General features: G+C 44.6%; 1 protein-coding gene and 1 non-coding gene across 2 annotated transcripts; one reads left to right on the top strand and one right to left on the bottom strand.

Moving 5' to 3' along the window:
* Nucleotides 1-11,531: 11,531 nt before the first annotated feature.
* LOC116678733 (uncharacterized) lies at nucleotides 11,532-13,440 on the bottom strand. Its single transcript, XM_032508480.1, has 6 exons — nucleotides 13,131-13,440; nucleotides 12,918-13,046; nucleotides 12,596-12,789; nucleotides 12,321-12,468; nucleotides 11,938-12,142; nucleotides 11,532-11,836 (listed from the first exon to the last, which is right to left on the bottom strand). Exons 1-6 carry the CDS (start codon nucleotides 13,341-13,343, stop codon nucleotides 11,532-11,534), a joined length of 1,194 nt encoding a protein of 397 aa, XP_032364371.1. The 5' UTR covers nucleotides 13,344-13,440.
* Nucleotides 13,441-16,783: 3,343 nt separating this feature from the next.
* Nucleotides 16,784-16,854, top strand: trnar-ccu (transfer RNA arginine (anticodon CCU)). The gene has a single exon. It is a non-coding gene; the product is annotated as a tRNA-Arg (tRNA).
* Nucleotides 16,855-21,119: the final 4,265 nt, after the last annotated feature.

The raw sequence follows: 21,119 nt of genomic DNA, 5'->3' as shown, positions 1-21,119 counted from the left end.
CCGCGCCGCATAAAAGTGGTGCTGCCGCCTAAACCGTACATGTGGCGACGCGCCATTTTCAGGACTGGTCCAAAAGTCCGCAAGGACCTCAGCCAAAAAATTCATACACTTCTACCACTAGGTGGCGCTATAGCAGAGAAAAACATGTTTGGCCCTATAACTCCCAAACCGTACATCGGAAATTTAAAAACCTTACATCCACGCGTTCCCTGGATCCTAATGGAATCTCGTGATAGGCCACGCCCATTTCCGCCTAGACTTTTATGCGTGAAAATGGCGATTTATCACAAAAACCTACTTTTTCTATCTCCTCCAGACCGTGCAATGGATCTGCACGAAACTTGGCACATACATCTCCAGACCAACCTGACAAAAGTTTGCATAAAGATTATTTATAGGATAAAAATTGTGCGTATTACGCGCCAACCAAAGTTGTGTAGCTAGCTATGGAAACATTCCATTGCCATATCTCGGCCAAGACAAATGTTATCAAAGCCAAACTTTAGAATATTACTTGCTATGACCCCCTGAGGCTCTGTTACCAAATTTGACGAACATTGGCCACTAGGGGCGCTACAAATACAAAAAAGGTTGTTTTTCATGAACAAACTTTGCCATATTTCGGTCAAATAAATGCTATCAAAGCCAAACTTTACAATATTACTTGCTATGATCCCCTGAGGCTCGCTGAACAAATGTCACGAACATTGGCCATAGGGGGCGCTACAAATACAAAAAGGTTGTTTTTCACGACAGACTTTGCCTTATCTCGGCCAAAATACGTGGTATCGACACCCAAACTTGGGTTGATTGTTTGGCATGCCGCCGGGGGGCTTCATACCGAATTTGGTAACGATGGGCCATTAGGGGGCGCTATAATCAACGTTTGTGGTTTTTGGGACAAAGACAATGCAATTACAGGGAAATTTGCAATTGCAATATCTCTGCCGCAGTAAATGCTATAAAAACCAAAACCGGTAATGATTGTTTCGCCCACCGCCCGGAGGCTCACGCAAAATTGGTAGAGAAGGGCCCTTAGGGGGCGCTCTGATCAACATAGGACATTTCCCCGGTTCGCTGGGGACGCTGGCGCGGGGAGGCTTGGACCCCGTTGAAACTGCGTGCAGTTCTAGTTATAATTGCTCCACAGTATATTAACGTATATTTTCTGCTATGAGAGAAGGGAGTTACAAACTCAATTTATACTCAATCTATATAACCTGTTATATTGTGACAAAATAAATCTACCCACCTACCTTAAAGAAGAATAAAATGAATGTTTGGAAAGGCAAGTCAAAAGTTCTGACCTTAAAATGATTGAAATGTTGTGGAAGGATGAGGGAAGCAAGCAGCTCATGTGAGGAACCCCCAGATGGCCTACATTAGGACATTTGATGTGAGTTTGTTGGTCTGAGCTGCTAAGAAGCTGATAGCAGTGTTAGAATCAGGTTAAAACAGAAGGGCCTGCAGGTTTAACTCTGGGCTGGGGTGAATGTGATGATGATGATGATGATGATGATGATAACTAGGTTGCAAATAAAATCAAAAACAAATGAAATAAACAAACAATAAATACATCTGTATCAGTAATCTTGATTTAAACCAGTTCACAAAGTCACAATACAGTCAGTCATTTAAATACTGCCATCTGCTGGTTGAAAGGGGAACAGTTTGGTCCATTGCGGGGAAACCACATTAAATATGAATTTAATTATTTAATATAGCGCTAACAGTAACAACTCTGCACACACAAGTTCTCAGGTTACCCTATATTACCAACTGTATTGAACCAAACAATGCACTCATTAAACGGGGCTGGTGATGTGCACGTGGATAGGCTATTATTATTAAATAATATTAAATAACTGTAATAAACTACTGTTGCTAACATATTTCTTTCGGCCCAGGTTCATATCAGCCTATTTATTGATTGATTTTTTTCTTCTAACGTTACGTATAACGTCAGTGCAGCACAATTTACCCGTTATAAAAGCTTGGCTTTTATTTGTATAGGCTATATTTACTATTACTTCCGGCCGACATGTCTTTCTTTTAATGTAGATCTTGAAACGGAGAAATGAAAATAAGAATTTCAAAAAACAAAAAACAGTCCGTTATTTGAAATTGGTTTACTCGTTTTTCGTTTTTTGAATTCAGAAACCAAAACGGAAGAACGGCTCTCTTTTTACCGTCTCTTTGTTTTTGGTTTGAAACGACAAACGAAAAACGGTGGAATCCGTGTATCATTCGTTCTTTTCTATTCAATTGAGGTTCCAAAATCGGATAATGAAAACATGGTTCGTTATTTCGTTATTCGTATATGAATCTGATACCAAAAAACGAATAACGGGTTATTTCGATTTTTTTACCCAGATCAAAAATAGGAAATTAAATAACGGGCCCGGACCCGATTTTGATTTTGATATTTAATTTGTTCGAGTTGTGTGAACCGGAAGTTATTATTGTCTCGTTAGCTTGATTTATTTCTTCAGGTTAACCAAACGTTAACCTCATTGTCCGTTAACGGTCTATGGTTAGCCTTCAAAACCATCATGGAGAGTTTCATCTTGTTCAGAGGAAGTAAACGGGTGACTGTCAAGGAAAACGACATGACTACAGAAAAAATCGCCAGGATCTTCCAGGTAACTTATTGTTTGCATCTAATAAGTTTTATTTATTCTGTAAAATTCCACTGACGTAACGTTAACTGTTAGCTAACGTTACTTTATTTTATGACAAACGTTAGCTTAAGCTATGCCCTACTAACGTTGTACTGAAACCCTTCCTTCATTGTTTACATTTGCAAAGGTACATGGACCCAGTCTCTATATTACTGATGACAGTAATATAGCACTATTTCCTGGACATGATGGCCATTTTAGCACTTTAGACCTCACAGTAAGGGGGCATTACGAGGTGCACGGCGTGAGCAGCGTGGAGGACTCAGCTCCCGGCGTCAGCAGTGTGCCAGTAACACACATCCCTACCCGCTTTTCTTTCCACCGCCCACCCAGCGCTGCCACAGGTTCTGCTGCACGGGCTTCAGCAAATCCACGAGCTACTCTGACAAAAACATTCCAAAGGTGACAAATAAAATTTAGCAACACACCAATATTAAGAGTATGTTATACGATTACAGTTGTGTCCGAGGCAATGCTCTGCTTGTTATGCTAGCTATAACTACGTGCAGACTTATAACATTTATTTCACAAGTGTGACTTTAGCATATTTGAGACATTGTGCAGATATGCAGATAAGATTTATAGCTCAATAAAAGTACAAAGTCTTTGTCAAAGACCCCAAAGTACACTAAGATTTAGGAGTGCACCGATTAAAAGTTAGGTCTTCCTGAAAGAATTTACACTGAGCTACATATCGCAGAAGAATGAGCTTTCAATGGAATGTTTATTATGTTATCAAGTCACTGTACTATATTTGCATAATTCACTTGGATGCATTTGATAGGCTGTATTATGAATATGGCCTAAACAATGAGTAAAATAATTGTGTTCTATTATCAATACAGGACCATCTTCATCGCTGAGCTTGTTGATGGCAAGTTGGAGACTAGCACAAAACCCTGACTGTGCGTTTCTCGGAATTTGAGGCTTCTGTTATGTGCATCCAAAACAAAGTCAATGAACTTGTTCAATGAACCTTGAACAAGAGGATTCACGCATCCTCACTGACGGCCAGGGAAACAAAATCTTGGACTCGGAAGGAAACCAGAGGTATAGCTGAAGACTTTGTATTGTTCATATAAAAGAAATTTGAAATAGTACATATAAATCCAGCATGCTTTTTTGCCTCAAATAAACTTATTGTAGTAGGAGTTATTGCCCATCTGCTGAGGACATGTCATACCATTTGCACAATTAATGGACTATACTTTTTCTATACAGGATCATCATTTGGAAGCAAAATGCAAGGAAAGTATTGCTGTGCAGGAAGAACACTTCTTGCAGTTACAAGCTAGTAAAAAGAGGAGACTGAGGTACTTGATTTGGAAAATGCACATTATTATGGTTGCATATTTGTATGTTCTCGTAAATTCATAGGTGAGGAGTAACTGTAAGATGTTTTGCCAATTTAGGCCTCATTACAAATAGTCACAAATTGTTCCAGGGAAAGACTTTATAGAGAATCTCATACACAACAATTTACTTGACTGATTTTGGTGTAGATGTTGCAATTCTTCTGTCAAGTTTCTAGGACTGCATGAGATTTAGGGTCGATATTATTGATGTATTTTGATTTTGTTTAATGTGTTAATCAAAAATAATTCTGAATAACAAATTAGAATCCCAGATTAATGGAAGTAACAGCAGGTAATATTGGGCATAAAACCATCTGGCTATTAAACACAAGGTCTACAATGACCATAGTAGCTATTGACAGGGTTAAAATTGTTGCATTTATTGGATATTTAATTTGCTTTTTGTATATTCTGCTTTAGTTGCAGTCGACGAGAAGATACAGGCCTCGATGGCGTTTTTGACAGAATTGAAGAGGTGGTCCTGGCAGCCCAGGGACTGCAAGAAGTGTCCACTACAATGAAGGAGCTGGTGGAGTTTGCAAATTCCAACCGCAGAACAAAACTGTCCCTGACTGAGGCCCAAGCATCAGCTGTTAGAGATGCCTTTGCCTGTATTGTCTGCAAAAGTAACATTTTACTTATATTTATATTGTTTTCTTTAAAAAACTGTATTACCCATAATTCAGAAGTTGTTAAAAAAACATACACTTTGCATTGTCTTATTTAGCAACAAATGACATTTGATAATTAGATAAATATGGAAAATCCCAGGTCAGGTGTTCTACAACCACAAATGTGGATACAGTAAATAAATAGATGATACCATAGACAAAGTTTAGTCTATATACACATATATAAGTACAACTAATTAACTCTTTCCATGATGAACATAGACCAAAAAAAGCAATTAATTTCAATCAAATACTGTAGTTTTTACAACTGTTTTCTGATTTAAATTGGCAGGTCCAGTGGTTGAGCCCATGGTTTCATCGTGCTGCCAAAGCCTTGTTGGCTGTAGGAGCTGCATTGAAGAGTGGCAGAATAATTCTACCTTTTGCCCAAAATGTCGAGCTGATGATTTTAGTGACAACATTCAAAAACTAACTGGACTTTCTGATGCATTGGATGCATTGGGAAGCATACTGTGGGAGTAATACTGTGCAATCATGCATAATTGAACTGTTCTTTGTGTTCAATTTCAATTCAGTTGTGTAACATGTCAATTCTACAGCTTAACCTTTTTTTTCTACAGCTAAAACCTTTTTTGCTCATATTTCAATAGTGTGAAAGCCAAGGTAGAATCTCAGATTTGTACTATTTCATGTTGTATATTTTCCTAAATTGTTTGCATTTGGAAACTCTTGAAATATTGTACATTAAGTAGGCTATTCACAATAGTGTAGTTTTGTCACTTGTGTTCTATTTCTCCTTGAATGTTGTAGACATGTTGAGTCTACAGTTAAAGCACTTTCATGCATGTACTTTTACAAGGTTATTTTAGTTTTCATACCCATATTTCAATGATGTGAAAGCTAAGTTACAATCTCAAATTTGCACTTTTGTTTTATATTTTTCAGAATTTAAGTTACCATAGTTTAAATTAAGCATAAAAAGTCTGTCCTTTTGGCAATTGTCAGACACCAAACAAGATGAGGACCACAAAAGCGTCACGTTCAATGGCTTATTAAAGGGTTGGGGGTATGGGAGTGTCAGAGGTACCGGGAAATCCAAAAATCAGCACATGTGTAGATCCCCAGTAGAGAGCAGGAGCTGGATGGTCCGAGAAGTCCGGAGCAGGAGAACACAGAAGCAATTAAGCGGATCCGGGATCAGTAGAGTCAAAAAGGATTTTCCCAAAACAGGCAGGTAACCGGTACTGGTAGCAGACGATCTGACAAGTGAGGACTGAAAAACAAGGTATTATATACAGGACTTGATGAGTGGTGAATGCAGTGCAGCTGGTAGGTAATGAGGGTGAGGCAGAGCAGAACAGAAACAGGTGAAAGTCATCAAACTCCAATCAGCGTGTTACCAGGCAGAGAGAGGGCTCATGACAGAACCCCCCCCCCAAGGGACGGCCCCAGAAGTCCCCAAGAAAACCACCATACCGGGCGGGCGGAGGGAGCCGGCGGAGGGCTTAAACTCCTCAGAGAGAACACCTTCATCCTCAGAGAGAGCCGGAGGATCACGACCAAAGACTGGACAGGCACCGAGACAGGGTCAGGGTCAGGCACAGGACAGGAAGCCGGGCGGGTAGGACGGTTAGGGACCCCTCTGGGGCGGCCCCTACGGATGGAAGGTTGACCAGGATGCATGCGGTGGAAGTCGGCGATGAGTGTCCGGTCCAAAATCCGACTGGCAGGCACCCAGGTTCTCTCCTCAGGCCCATAGCCCTCCCAGTCGACGAGATACTGAAGACCCCTACCTCTCCTTCTGGACCGAAGCAGGCGTCGAACGGTGTACACCAGCCCACCGTCAACAAGACGAGGAGGAGGAGGCGGAGCCACCACGGGAACCAGCGGGCTTTCATGTGTCTGCTTGACTTTCGAAACATGGAACGTAGGGTGCACCCTCATGGATGTCGGCAACTGGAGCCGGACTGCAGTAGGGCTGATGATCCTTTGGATAGGGAATGGGCCGAGGAATCGAGGTGCAAGCTTACGTGATTCCACCCGCAGAGGGAGGTCCTTGGCTGACAGCCACACCTTCTGGCCAACACGGTAGGTGGGTGCCGGCGTTCTTCGGCGGTTAGCCCAATGGCATAGCCGACAGCTGACTTGAGTAGCGTGGCATGAGCTTGTGACCAGGTACGACGGCAACGGCGGGCATAGGCGAAGGCAGACGGGCAGGACACATCTCCTTCCTGGCTGGGAAACAGGGGGGGCTGGTAACCATACACACACTGAAAGGTGACATACCAGTGGCGGAGCAGGTGAGAGAATTGTGAGCATACTCTATCCACGTCAGTTGTTGCGCCCAAGCCAGAGGCTTGCGAGAAACCATGCACCGCAGCGCCTTCTCCAGCTCCTGGTTTGCCCGCTCGGACTGTCCATTAGACTGGGGGTGGAACCCAGAGGTGAGACTCACTGTGGCCCCTAGCAGACGGCAGAACTCCTTCCAGAATGTAGAGGTGAATTGCGGGCCTCGGTCAGAAACAACATCCCTGGGCAGCCCGTGAAGACGGAAGACGTGATCAAGAACAGCCTGGGCAGTCTCTCTGGCCGATGGCAGTTTAGGGGGGGATGAAGTGTGCCATCTTGCTGAACCGGTCAACCACAGTGAGAATGACCGTCATCCCACCTGATGGTGGGAGGCCAGTTACAAAGTCCAAGGAGACGTGGGACCAGGGTCGTGTGGGCACAGGCAAGGGCTGGAGTAAACCAGCTGGAGGCCGAGTGGAGGACTTGTTCTGATTGCAGGTGGGGCAGGCACGGACGAATTCCCGGACATCCTTTCTCAAAGAAGGCCACCAGAATCGCTGGGCAAGGAGATGGCAGGTGCGGGCGGAGCCCGGGTGGCAGGCAAGGCGGGAGTTGTGTCCCCACTGTATGACCCGGGACCTTAAATTCTCTGGGACGAAGAGACGACCGTCTGGGCATGCACTGGGACTGGGATGGCCACGGAGGGTCTCTTGAAGTTCCACCTCGATATCCCAGGTCACGGCAGCTACAACGCAGGGATCAGGCAGGATTGATGCAGGTTCCTGGGAAGGGGTGTCATCCTTCTGGAACTGACGGGAGAGAGCGTCCGGCTTGGTGTTTCGGGAACCTGGGGGTATGACAGGGTGAAGTTGAATCTGGTGAAGAACAAAGCCCAGCGAGACTGTCTGGGGTTAAGACGTTTGGCATTGCGGATGTATTCAAGATTTTTGTGATCTGTCCAGACCAGAAACGGAACTGTGGACCCCTCCGGCCAGTGACGCCACTCCTCCAGGGCAACCTTGACAGCCAACAACTCACGGTCACCAACATCATAATTGCGCTCAGCAGGAGAAAGCCGGCGAGAAAAAATGCACAGGGGTGCAGCTTGTTGTCCTCTCCTGCCCGTTGAGAGAGTATGGCCCCGACACCCACGTCAGAAGCATCCACCTCGACAACGAACTGCCGGTCTGAATCCGGCATCTGGAGGATGGGGGCAGTGGTGAACCGGGCTTTGAGGGTATGAAAGGCGGTGTTGGCCTCTGGGGTCCAGAAAAAAGGGTGTTTAATGCTGGTCAGAGCTGTGAGGGGAGCGGCGACGGAGCTGTAGCTCCGGATGAATTTCCGGTAAAAGTTGGCAAAACCGAGGAATTGCTGCAACATCTTCCTATTCCTCGGAACTGGCCAGGAGGTGACTGCCGAGACCTTTGCAGGGTCCATCTGGATATTGCCTTCAGTGACGAAGTATCCCAGGAATGACACAGTCTTAACATGGAACTCACATTTCTCTGCTTTGACGTAGAGAGAGTTCTCCAGGAGTCGACGAAGAACCAGCTGGACATGACGGATGTGTTCAGACAGAGTTCTGGAGAATATTAAGATGTCGTCCAGGTACACGAAGACAAACTTATTCAGCATGTCCCGGAGCACATCGTTTACCAGCGCCTGGAATACCGCTGGGGCGTTGGTGAGGCCAAATGGCATTACCAGGTACTCGTAATGGCCGGTGTGGGTGTTGAATGCAGTCTTCCACTCGTCACCCTCCCTTACTCGCACTAGGTGGTAAGCATTCCTAAGGTCCAGTTTTGTGAAGATCGTGGATCCCTGGAGCAGCTCAAAAGCAGAGGTGAGTAAAGGCAGAGGGTACCGGTTCTTCACTGTGACTTCATTGAGACCTCGATAATCAATGCAGGGGCGAAGAGAACCATCTTTCTTTCCCACAAAGAAGAACCCGGCACCAGCAGGAGAGGAAGACGGGCGGATAAGTCCAGCTGCCAGGAGTTCCTGACGTATTCCTCCATAGTTTTTCTTTCCGGAGGGGATAGTGAGTAGAGGTGTCCTTTGGGTGGAGCAGTACCAGGGAGAAGATCAATGGCACAGTCGTACGGACGGTGTGGGGGCAGTGACGTGGCTTTGGTCTTGTTGAACACCTCTCGGAGACCATGGTAACAGTCAGGAACATTAGAAATGTCAGGGGCAATGCTGGGGGGTACTGAGCCGGGGGGCAGCGAGGCAGCACGCAAACAGGTCAGGTGGCAGGTGACCCCCCACTCTTTCACAGTTCCGGAGGCCCAATCGAGGTGAGGATTGTGGAGACGGAGCCAAGGGTAGCCCAGGATTAGGGGTTGGCCTGGAGAGCTGAGCAGATGGAAGCGGATGGTCTCACGGTGGTTTCCTGACACCATCATAGATACGGGAGCTGTGATGCTGGTAACTGTGCCAAGTAAGTGACCATCCAGGGCCCGGGCTGGAACAGGAGTTGACAAGCGATGGTTTTCCAAGCCTAGCTGACGAGCAAGTCCCGTGTCAATAATGTTTGCTTCTGCTCCAGAGTCCACCAGAGCTGCCAGAGTGTGGGTAGAATCAGACAGGTGAAGACAGACTTGAATGAGGGGTTTACGACTGATGGAGGGCGGAATGTTCATTGAGCTCATCCGGATTCCTCCTACATCCGGTGAGCTCCGGCTTTTGCTGGACAGGTGGCGACTCGATGACCCTCCCCACCACAGTACAGGCACAAGTTGGAGGTGAGGCGTTGCTGGCGCTCTGCAGGGGTTAGGGAGGCGCGGCCGATCTCCATCGGTTCAGACTGGTCCAGCTGGCTAGATGGTGTGGCAGGTGAGGACAGAAGGGCAGTTGGGACGCTCCGTGTGCTGGTGGATGGACCCTGGCGCCCTCTCTCACGACGGCGGGCCTGAATCCTACGGTCGATGCGGACAGCCAGGGCAATGGCTTCATCGAGAGTGGGGGGTTGATCATGGGAAACCAGCTCGTCCTTTACGTAGTCCGCCAGGCTGTGGAGGAAAGCATCCACCAATGCTTCCATGTTCCAGGAGCTCCGACTTGCCACAGTTCGAAAGTCGATGGAGTAATCTGCAACAGTCCTTCTACCTTGGCGAATACTCATCAGAGTCCGAGATGCCTCGGCAGTTGTGGATTCCAAATCGAATACCTTGAGCATCTCCTCTGCGAATAGGTTGAAGGTCGAACATGCTGGGGTCTGGCGCTCGAACTCTGCCGTTCCCCAGAGACGAGCTCGGCCCGTCAGGTGAGTAATCACGTAACCGACCTTCGCCCCTTCAGTACCAAAAGTTCTGGGTTGCAGGGTGAACTGGACACGGCAGCTCGTCAGGAACGCCCGTACCTGGGTTGGGTCGCCGTTGAACCGTTCTGGATTGCCGATCCTGGGTTCTGGGACACCGACAGCCGCTGCAGTAGGGGACTGGGCAGGAGACTCGGGTGCTGGGCCGGTGAGCAGGCTGACTGGAGCTGGGCCGGTGGAGGCAGGCAGAGGAGAAAGGTTGGTGAGAAGTTGGATAATCATTGCAAGTTGTTGTTGCTGTTGCTGTTGCTGCTGGAACTGCTGACGCTGTTGGAAGCCGGCTTGGAGTAGAGAGGCAATGTCAGCCGTGTTGCGATCCACCTCTCTCTCTGTCTCTGCCAGGCGTTGCATGGCGGTGGGTGGTTCTGAGCCGTCGGTTTCCATGCTGTTATGACCGTGCGCTGGGTCCATGTTTGGTCAGATCGTACTGTCAGACACCAAACAAGATGAGGACCACAAAAGCGTCACGTTCAATGGTTTATTAAAGGGTTGGGGGTATGGGAGTGTCAGAGGTACCGGGAAATCCAAAAATCAGCACATGTGTAGATCCCCAGTAGAGAGCAGGAGCTGGATGGTCCGAGAAGTCCAGAGCAGGAGAACACAGAAGCAATTAAGCGGATCCGGGATCAGTAGAGTCAAAAAGGATTTTCCCAAAACAGGCAGGTAACCGGTACTGGTAGCAGACGATCTGACAAGTGAGGACTGAAAAACAAGGCATTATATACAGGACTTGATGAGTGGTGAATGCAGTGCAGCTGGTAGGTAATGAGGGTGAGGCAGAGCAGAACAGAAACAGGTGAAAGTCATCAAACTCCAATCAGCGTGTTACCAGGCAGAGAGAGGGCTCATGACAGGCAATAATGATGCAATACTTTGTCATTGAATGCAATATATTATTTCAACCAAAAAAGTTCAATACAACAGAGTTTAAAGCAAAGGGTTATTGTCAAATTATTCAACTGGCAAGTTGTGAGTACAGTGGCAGCTAAATACGATTTTTAATTAAATCTGTATGCCTAGGGTTTTTTTTTTTAATGGTTAGTGTTATCATTTTTTGCCTTTACCCACTTAGTCATATCTACATTACTGAAGATTATTTATCTTAAATGTTATTGTAAAGATATTTTGACAAAGCACCCATTGTCAACCCTATAATATCGCCACATTGTCATTGAGGTATTAGTACAAGAATATTGCGATATCTGATTTTCTTCATATTGCCCAGCCCTAACAACATAGCAATTCAGTTACTTTTTCAGGCATATCTTTGGGTAATATTTATGAGGTACAACAAGGCATCTTGGAAAGGTGTATAGTCATTGTTTACCACATGATTAAAAAGAAGAGAGATGTCTGGGTAGTTTTCTGCAAAGTCTTGTTCTGCATGACATCTATCCTCCTCAGATGAAAATGGGTCAGTTCCAAAAACTGACACCCAAGTCAGCGAGGATCCAAACTCCTGCTCATACATGTTTGCCACAACAGAGGCATTGGGCAGCAGCTCTCCAGAGATTTTAGCAGGACAGCCACCTGCTGCAAGTTCATTGGGTATCCCACGTCCTAAAACAAGGAAACAAATAAAGCAATGCCATTTATGCTGTATGTGCTTGGAGTGTGAAAATAATTGCTTCAAAGTGTTGTACGTATTCCATTTAGCATACTTGGGATCCTGTGTGCATTCCACGATTGCACCACTCTGCCTAGTCCAATTTGGCTTAATTGACATGTCAGGTTTGAAATGCAGAATTTAGTCATATTGTCCTCCATGTTGAGGACTTCTTGGTCCAGCAGATGTACCAGGGCCTGTTTCAATGGGTAGTTAACGCGATTGTTCACTTCAGGCCAAATCCTTTCCACTCGAAGATTCTGTTAAACACAAAACACGATTTCAGATGGAATGAAAATGTAATAGATTATAGATTAGTTTGGGAAATTAATTCCCATTTTAAATGCTTTCACTCCTTATTTGCTAAAAAAATAAATGTGTTTGACGATATTAGTTGTACTGTTTGTCCATATGTACAATGATGTACAAAAACCTCACCCTTGTAGATGTTGTTTGAAGGTATGGTGGCCTGCTAGGGTTGTGTCCATGTCTTGACAGCATCTCTTGCATGTACAAGCACATGTAAAACTCCCTGCCATGGTCGACTCTGAGTTGGTCCCACATCCCATGGTTAACCACTGCAGATCTGGGATAAAACAATGTGTACATGTGCAATGGGCTGCACTGAACTTAACTGATCATTACATTCAACGAAGAGAGAATATACATTGCACAGAAAATATGACAAAAACATTGGTTCTGAATGTATTCACCTGTAGACTTCCTCATATATCACAAGGTTGTTTTTTACTGGCATGGTGGCATTGGCAACAATTTTGCTGCTGTAGCCATCAACTGCCACTACGTGTGTCGCTCCAAACATCACAAGCTTCTCGTTTTGGTCCAGGTGAATTTTATGGCCCATATATTCTGCATGATACGGGATTGGATTTAGATTACGAGCACCCTGAAGACATTTTTCATATTTTGAGCCCAGAATATTCATGTACCATTTCTACATCAAAGAAATTCTTGCAGTATATGTATGCAACATCATGTACTGTAGGCCTACTTCATTCTTAGCATATAAGTTACCTGGCGTCGGAATTCGTGGTATGGCTGATGAATTTCTCTGAGGATTTTGCCAACTCGACATTCTCCGGCGTGCACTCCCATTGAAGACAGATAGCCAGTCATGAACTTGCGGCCATATGATGGGCCTGTCTGTTAAGAAAAATACAGTTCGCTACAACATTTGAAAGACGGGCAGGATATATAATGTGAAAACCTAAATATGAAAAAACTTACTTCATATATTGATCCAACCACAGCCCTCTCCAGTTCTGTGTCCGATACATGTCTTTTTCGCTTAAGGTTGTGCTGAACACAGAATCTTCTCACACTCATTTCAGAACATCGCTGGATACCCATCTGCTGCAGCTTTGTGGAAATCTCTACGTGTGTCTTGCCAGTTTCAAATAAGTCTTTAATTAAATCAGCATATGGTTCCAGTGCGGCCATGGTGTCGATACAAAATTACTTAAGAAATACTGAGTCATTAACTTACAATCACTAAGGTTTTCCAGGCTTCTTTTAACAGTTTTTCAAATTGCGGCAAACTTCCGAGGGCAACACACGAAGAAGACAATAACTTCCGGTTCACACAACTCGAACAAATTAAATATCAAAATCAAAATCGGGACCGGGCCCGTTATTTATTTTCCTATTTTTGATCTGGGCAAAAAATCGAAATAACCCGTTATTCGTTTTTTGGTATCAGATTCATATACGAATAACGAAATAACGAACCATGTTTTCATTATCCGATTTTGGAACCTCAATTGAATATGGAAAGAACGAATGATACACGGATTCGGTGGTTTTCTCGTTATTTCGTTTTGTGGTTCAAACGAAAAAACAAACGACTAAAACGTACACGGACCCGATTCCCGGCTAATGCAGCTTTCCTTTACCACTATTCGGAAATAGTCCTTGCACAAAAGGGGCATTTTTGTGTGAAGGCAAACAACTAATTTCTGGTAATGTTAACTTCTACCTTTCAGCCATTCATTGTAGCTAAATTTTAATTGTTGGTGCACTAGGCACGTAAAGAGACTGTGATCCGTGTTTGATGGAATACGGATAAAATTACCGTTTTGCTGACACTTGTGAAAACATAATGTGGCCATGCAGACTGATTTTTTTCGGAGGTGGAATTTGAACAGCGTCCAGCGTTGGTGGTTCAGTGGTAGAATTCTCGCCTCCCATGCGGGAGACCTGGGTCCGATTCCCAGCCAGTGCGTTTTTGCTTTATTACAATTCGAAACTAGTCTCTGCACAAAAAGGGGATGTTTGTGTGAAGGCAAAAAGCTCATTTCTGGTGATGTTAACTTCTAGATTTCAGTCATGCATGTTAGCTCCATTTTGATTTTTGGTGCACTAGGCAGCCCAAGAGGCTGTGATCCCTGTTTGATGGAAAGAGGACAAAATTACCATTATGTTGACACTTGTGAAAACATAATGTGGCCATGCAGAATGATTTTTTTCACTGGGGCAATTGAAGGCACGTCAAGCATTGGGGGTTCAGTGGTAGAATTCTCGCCTGCCTCGCGGGAGACCCGGGTCTAATTACCGGCAAATGCAGCCTTCCTTTACCACTATTAGGAAGTAGTCCTTGCACAAAAGGGGCATTTTTGTGTGAAGGCAAACAACTAATTTCTGGTAATGTTAAGTTCTACATTTCAGCCATTCATTGTAGCTAAATTTTAATTGTTGGTGCACTAGGCATGTCAAGAGACTGTGATCCGTGTTTGATGGAATACGGATAAAATTACCGTTTTTCTGACACTTGTGAAAACATAATGTGGCCATGCAGACTGATTTTTTTTGGTGGTGGAACTTGAACCTTATCCAGCGTTGGTGGTTCAGTGGTAGAATTCTCGCCTCCCACGTGGGAGACCTGGGTCCGATTCCCAGCCAATGCATGTTTGCTTTATTACAATTCGAAACTAGTCTCTGCACAAAAACGGCATGTATGTGTGAAGGCAAACAGTTCATTTCTGGTGATGTTAACTTCTTGATTTCAGTCATTTATGTTAGCTCCATTTTGATTTTTGGTGCACTAGGCAGCCCAAGAGGCTGTGATCCCTGTTTGATGGAAAATGGATAAAATTACCCTTATGCTGACACTTGTGAAAACATAATGTGGCCATGCAGACTGATTTTTTTCAGTGGGGCAATTTAAGGCACGTCAAGCATTGGTGGTTCAGTGGAAGAATTCTTGCCTGCCACGCGGGAGACCCGAGTCCGATTCCTGGCTATTGCAGCTTTCCTTTATCACTATTCGGAAATAGTCCTTGCACAAAAGGGGCATGTTTGTGTGAAGGCAAACAACTAATTTCTGGTAATGGTTACTCTTACATTTCAGTCATGCATGTTAGTTAATTTTTGATTGTTGGTGCACTAGGCAGCCCAAGACGCTGTGATCCCTGTTTGATGGAAAATGGATAAAATTAACATTTTGCGGACACTTGTGAAAACAAAATGTGGCCATGCGGATTGATTTTTTACAGTGGGGCAATTCAAGGCGAATCAAGCATTGGTGGTTCAGTGGTAGAATTCTTGCCTGCTGTGGGAAATTATATTCAGATATAGGGGAGTGGTGGGAAATTATACTCAGGTATTGTGATTATTGTGAGAAATTGTACTCAGGTATTGTTATCATATTTAGACACTGTGAATGAACTTATGCATAAGTTAATGAAACAAAACTCATGTCAGACACTGAATGAAAGAGAAGTATATTGTTACTTGTACTTGGCATCCAGGTGGGAGCGACATCTTATTGTTAAGCATTAGCCACGACTAGCAGGAAGACAACACACAGAGTAAGGCTAGAAGCCATGTGCTCATTAACAATGGAGGAGAACAAAGGGGTCTTTCACAGGAAAGACCCCCAACACACACACACACACACCCACACATTGCCGAAGAATGTAAACAGGAAGTCGCGCCCACCCAGCCAATAGAAATACTGTTGCTAAGGCGATATGACCCGCCCAGTGACGCTTTTAACCAATAGGGCTCCCTAAAGGGAGCCCTTATAAGCCGTTGTACACCTTTGCTGAGGGCCTTTTTGAGAACCTCTGAGCTAGTCATGTTCCAATCAGGTCCGTGCACGTATTTTCTGTCAGGAATGCATTGCTCTGTTTTTATTAATAAATCATTTTGGTATACATAATCAAAGCTAGAGTGATTCCTTAGCTAATTGAGCCCCGACGTTTGGACCCTCCAAGTGGAATTCGCAACACTGCCATGCAGGAGACCCGGCTCCGATTCCCGGCTAATGCAGCTTTCCTTTACCACTATTCGGAAATAGTCCTTGCACAAAAGGGGCATTTTTGTGTGAAGGCAAACAACTAATTTCTGGTAATGTTAACTTCTACCTTGCAGCCATTCATTGTAGCTAAATTTTAATTGTTGGTGCACTAGGCACGTAAAGAGACTGTGATCCGTGTTTGATGGAATATGGATAAACTTTCCGTTTTGCTGACACTTGTGAAAACATAATGTGGCCATGCAGACTGATTTTTTTCAGTGGGGCACTTCACAGTATGTCAAGCACTGGTGGTTCAGTGGTAGAATTCTTGCCTGCCACGCGGGAGACCCGGGTCCGATTCCCAGCTAATGCAGCTTTCCTTTACCACTATTTGGAAATAGTCCTTGCACAAAAGGGGCATGTTTGTGTGAAGGCAAACAACTAATTTCTGGTAATGTTAACTTCTACATTTCAGCCATTCATGTTAGCTAAATTTTGATTGTTGGTGCACTAGGCACGTCAAGAGACTGTGATCTGTGTTTAATGGAATACGGATAAAATTACCGTTTTTCTGACACTTGTGAAAACATAATGTGGCCATGCAGACTGATTTTTTTCGGTGGTGGAGTTTGAACTGCATCCAGCGTTGGCGGTTCAGTGGTAGAATTCTCGCCTCCTATGCGGGAGACCTGGGTCCGATTCCCAGCCAATGCATGTTTACTTTATTACAATTCGAAACTAGTCTCTGCACAGAAAGGGCATGTTTGTGTGAAGGCAAAAAGCTCATTTCTGGTGATGTTAACTTCTAGATTTCAGTCATTCATTGTAGCTAAATTTTAATTGTTGGTGCACTAGGCACGTAAAGAGACTGTGATCCGTGTTTGATGGAACATGGATAAACTTACCGTTTTGCTGACACTTGTGAAAACATAATGTGACCATGCAGACTGATTTTTTTCGGTGGTGGAATTTGAGCTGCGTCCAGCGTTGGTGGTTCAGTGGTAGAATTCTCGCCTCCCATGCGGGAGACCTGGTTCCGATTCCCAGCCAATGCATTTTTGCTTTATTACAATTCGAAACTAGTCTCTGCACAAAAAGGGCATGTTTGTGTGAAGGCAAAAAGCTCATTTCTGGTGATGTTAACTTCTAGATTTCAGTCATAAATGTTAGCTCCATTTTGATTTTTGGTGCACTAGGCAGCCCAAGAGGCTGTGATCCCTGTTTGATGGAAAGAGGATAAAATTACCATTATGTTGAGACTTGTGAAAACATAATGTGGCCATGCAGAATGATTTTTTTCAGTGGGGCAATTGAAGGCACGTCAAGCATTGGGGGTTCAGTGGTAGAATTCTCGCCTGCCTCGCGGGAGACCCGCGTCCAATTACCGGCAAATGCAGCCTTCCTTTACCACTATTAGGAAGTAGTCCTTGCACAAAAGGGGCATTTTTGTGTGAAGGCAAACAACTTATTTCTGGTAATGTTAAGTTCTACTTTTCAGCCATTCATTGTAGCTAAATTTTAATTGTTGGTGCACTAGGCACGTCAAGAGACTGTGATCCGTGTTTGATGGAATACGGATAAAATTACCGTTTTTCTGACACTTGTGAAAACATAATGTGGCCATGTAGACTGATTTTTTTTGGTGGTGGAACTTGAACCTTATCCAGCGTTGGTGTTTCAGTGGTAGAATTCTCGTCTCCCACGCGGGAGACCTGGGTCCGATTCCCAGCCAATGCATGTTTGCTTCATTACAATTCAAAACTAGTCTCTGCACAAAAAGGGCATGTATGTGTGAAGGCAAACAGTTCATTTCTGGTGATGTTAACTTCTTGATTTCAGTCATGCATGTTAGCTCCATTTTGATTTTTGGTGCACTAGGCAGCCCAAGAGGCTGTGATCCCTGTTTGATGGAAAATGGATAAAATTACCCTTATGCTGACACTTGTGAAAACATAATGTCGCCATGCAGACTGATTTTTTTCAGTGGGGCAATTCAAGGCACGTCAAGCATTGGTGGTTCAGTGGTAGAATTCTTGCCTGCCACGCGGGAGACCCGGGTCAGATTCCCGGCTAATGCAGCTTTCCTTTATCACTATTCGGAAATAGTCCTTGCACAAAAGGGGCATGTTTGTGTGAAGGCAAACAACAAATTTCTGGTAATGGTAACTTTTACATTTCAGTCATGCATGTTAAGTTAATTTTTGATTGTTGGTGCACTAGGCAGCCCAAGACGGTGTGATCCCTGTTTGATGGAAAATGGATAAAATTAACATTTTGCGGACACTTGTGAAAACATAATGTGGCCATGCAGACTGATTTTTTTCAGTGGGGCTGTTCAAGGCGAACCAAGCATTGGTGGTTCAGTGGTAGAATTCTCGCTTCCTATGCGGGAGACCTGGGTCCCATTTACCAGCCAATGCATGTTTACTTTATTACAATTCGAAACTAGTCTCTGCACAAAAAGGGCATGTTTGTGTGAAGGCAAAAAGCTCATTTCTGGTGATGTTAACTTCTAGATTTCAGTCATTCATTGTAGCTAAATTTTAATTGTTGGTGCACTAGGCACGTAAAGAGACTGTGATCTGTGTTTGATGTAATATGGATAAACTTACCGTTTTGCTGACACTTGCGAAAACATAATGTGGCCATGCAGACTGATTTTTTTCGGTGGTGGAATTTGAACCACATCCAGTGTTGGTGGTTCAGTGGTAGAATTCTCGCCTCCCATGCGGGAGACCTGGGTCCAATTCCCAGCCAATGCATGTTTGCTTTATTACAATTCGAAACTAGTCTCTGCACAAAAAGGGCATGTTTGTGTGAAGGCAAAAAGCTCATTTCTGGTGATGTTAACTTCTAGATTTCAGTCATGCATGTTAGCTCCATTTTGATTTTTGGTGCACTAGGCAGCCCAAGAGGCTGTGATTCCTGTTTGATGGAAAGAGGATAAAATTACTAGGGGTGATCCGAGTATCCGGCTGAAACGAGTATCCGGTACGGATAAAGCACTTTTGCCGAGTACAAGTATTATCCGAGTAATATGAGTCAATATCCGTGCTCGGATTGAATAAAACTCCTCAACTGGCCACGCAGCGTTCTGTGATAGTCACAGCGCCCCGCCTACAAACCTGTTCGGATCAATCACACACACACAGAACAAGGAGAAATGCGCGCTCTCTCTCTCTCTCTCTCTCTCTATCTCTCTCGCTCGCTCCCGCTACTTCAGTCAATTCGGTCCGCGGATCTGTTCCGTTAACGTTTAGGGTTTCTTCAGGTTTGTTTTTAACTTCGGTTTGTAGTCCTTACAGACATAGTAACCAGTAGATTTCTGGTGAACGTGGGTTTCAGACATCCTTCTTGTTTTCAAATGCAACTCCCGTTGCATCTCTGCCATCGGAGATTTTTTTTTTTTTAACTGTCAGCTGCCCCCCCCCGCCCCCTCTCTCTCTGTGTCTCTCCCTTACTTACACACACACACACACACACACACACACACACACACACACACACACACACACACCTTGTGTGGAAATAAAATAAATTAAAAAAAAAAAAGAACCAAAAAAAAATCACACTGATCATAAAAAAATAAAAAGTTAAAAAAAGAAAGTTATATTGAGTATGAAAACTCTTGTTCATTACATTTACTTCATAATTGCAACTGCATGTGTTGTATTCATTGTTGCAAAACGTTCTTTATATAGTTTGTTTGTTACCATGACAACACCATTGATCTGAAGCTCAATCCATCCATCCATCCATCTTCGACCGCTTATCCGGTGTCGGGTCGCAGGGGCAGCAGCTCCAGTAGGGGACCCCAAACTTCCCTTTCCTGAGCCACATCAACCAGCTCCGACTGGGGGATCCCGAGGCGTTCCCAGGCCAGGTTGGAGATATAATCTCTCCACCTAGTCCTAGGTCTTCCCCGGGGCCTCCTCCCAGCTGGACGTGCCTGGAACACCTCCCTAGGGAGGCGCCCAGGAGGCATCCTTACCAGATGCCCGAACCACCTCAACTGGCTCCTTTCAACGCGAAGGAGCAGCGGCTCTACTCCGAGCTCCTCTCGGATGACTGTGCTTCTCACCCTATCTCTAAGGGAGACGCCAGCCACCCTCCTGAGGAAACCCATTTTGTCCGCTTGTACCCTGGATCTCAATCTTTCGGTCATGACCCAGCCTTCATGACCATAGGTGAGGGTAGGAACGAAAATTGCCCGGTAGATCGAGAGCTTTGCCTTCTGGCTCAGCTCCCTTTTCGTCACAACGGTGCGATAAACAGAATGTAATACCGCACCAGCTGCTACGATTCTCCGACCAATCTCACGCTCCATAGTCCCCTCACTTGCAAACAAGACCCCAAGGTACTTAAACTCCTTCACTTGGGGTAAGGACTCACTCCCTACCCGAAGAAAGCACTCCATCGGTTTCCTGCTGAGAACCATGGCCTCAGATTTAGAGCTGAAGCTCAATGCTGTCATGTAAATAGTTTTTAAATCAGCAATAAATATAACTATTTTTGATCAACTCATATCAATTGCATGCTTAAATTAACATACCGGTTAAAGCCCCGCACATTTCAAGAGAACCTGACCCACTTCCTGGTTAAATATGACCACTTCCGGTTTAGGCCCCGCCCACTCCGAGTACGGCTCCGGATACAGATCATTCATGAGGTAAACAGATACAGATACAGATAAAGATAATGCTGTACTTGCTCATCCCTACAAATTACCATTATGTTGACACTTGTGAAAACATAATGTGGCCATGCAGAATGATTTTTTTCAGTGGGGCAATTGAAGGCACGTCAAGCATTGGTGGTTCAGTGGTAGAATTCTCGCCTGCCTCGCGGGAGACCCGGGTCCAATTACCGGCAAATGCAGCCTTCCTTTACCACTATTTGGAAGTAGTCCTTGCACAAAAGGGGCATTTTTGTGTGAAGGCAAACAACTAATTTCTGGTAATGTTAAGTTCTACATTTCA

Source organism: Etheostoma spectabile, unplaced genomic scaffold (assembly GCF_008692095.1).
Source record: "Etheostoma spectabile isolate EspeVRDwgs_2016 unplaced genomic scaffold, UIUC_Espe_1.0 scaffold00007954, whole genome shotgun sequence".
Taxonomy (NCBI): Eukaryota; Metazoa; Chordata; class Actinopteri; order Perciformes; family Percidae; genus Etheostoma; species Etheostoma spectabile.
The sequence above is the reverse complement of the archived record's forward strand: the minus strand, read 5'-3'. Positions and strand labels throughout refer to the sequence as shown.

Bases quoted from the DNA above. Each gene is read 5' to 3' on its own strand.
- LOC116678733 (XM_032508480.1), bottom strand. From the start codon at position 13,343: ATGGCCGCACTGGAACCATATGCTGATTTAATTAAAGACTTATTTGAA. The intron at 13,047-13,130 runs GTAAGTTTTTTC...TTTTCTTAACAG, and splicing joins TGGTTGGATCAATATATGAA to ACAGGCCCATCATATGGCCG. The intron at 12,469-12,595 runs GTGAATACATTC...GTTTTATCCCAG, and splicing joins ATATATGAGGAAGTCTACAG to ATCTGCAGTGGTTAACCATG.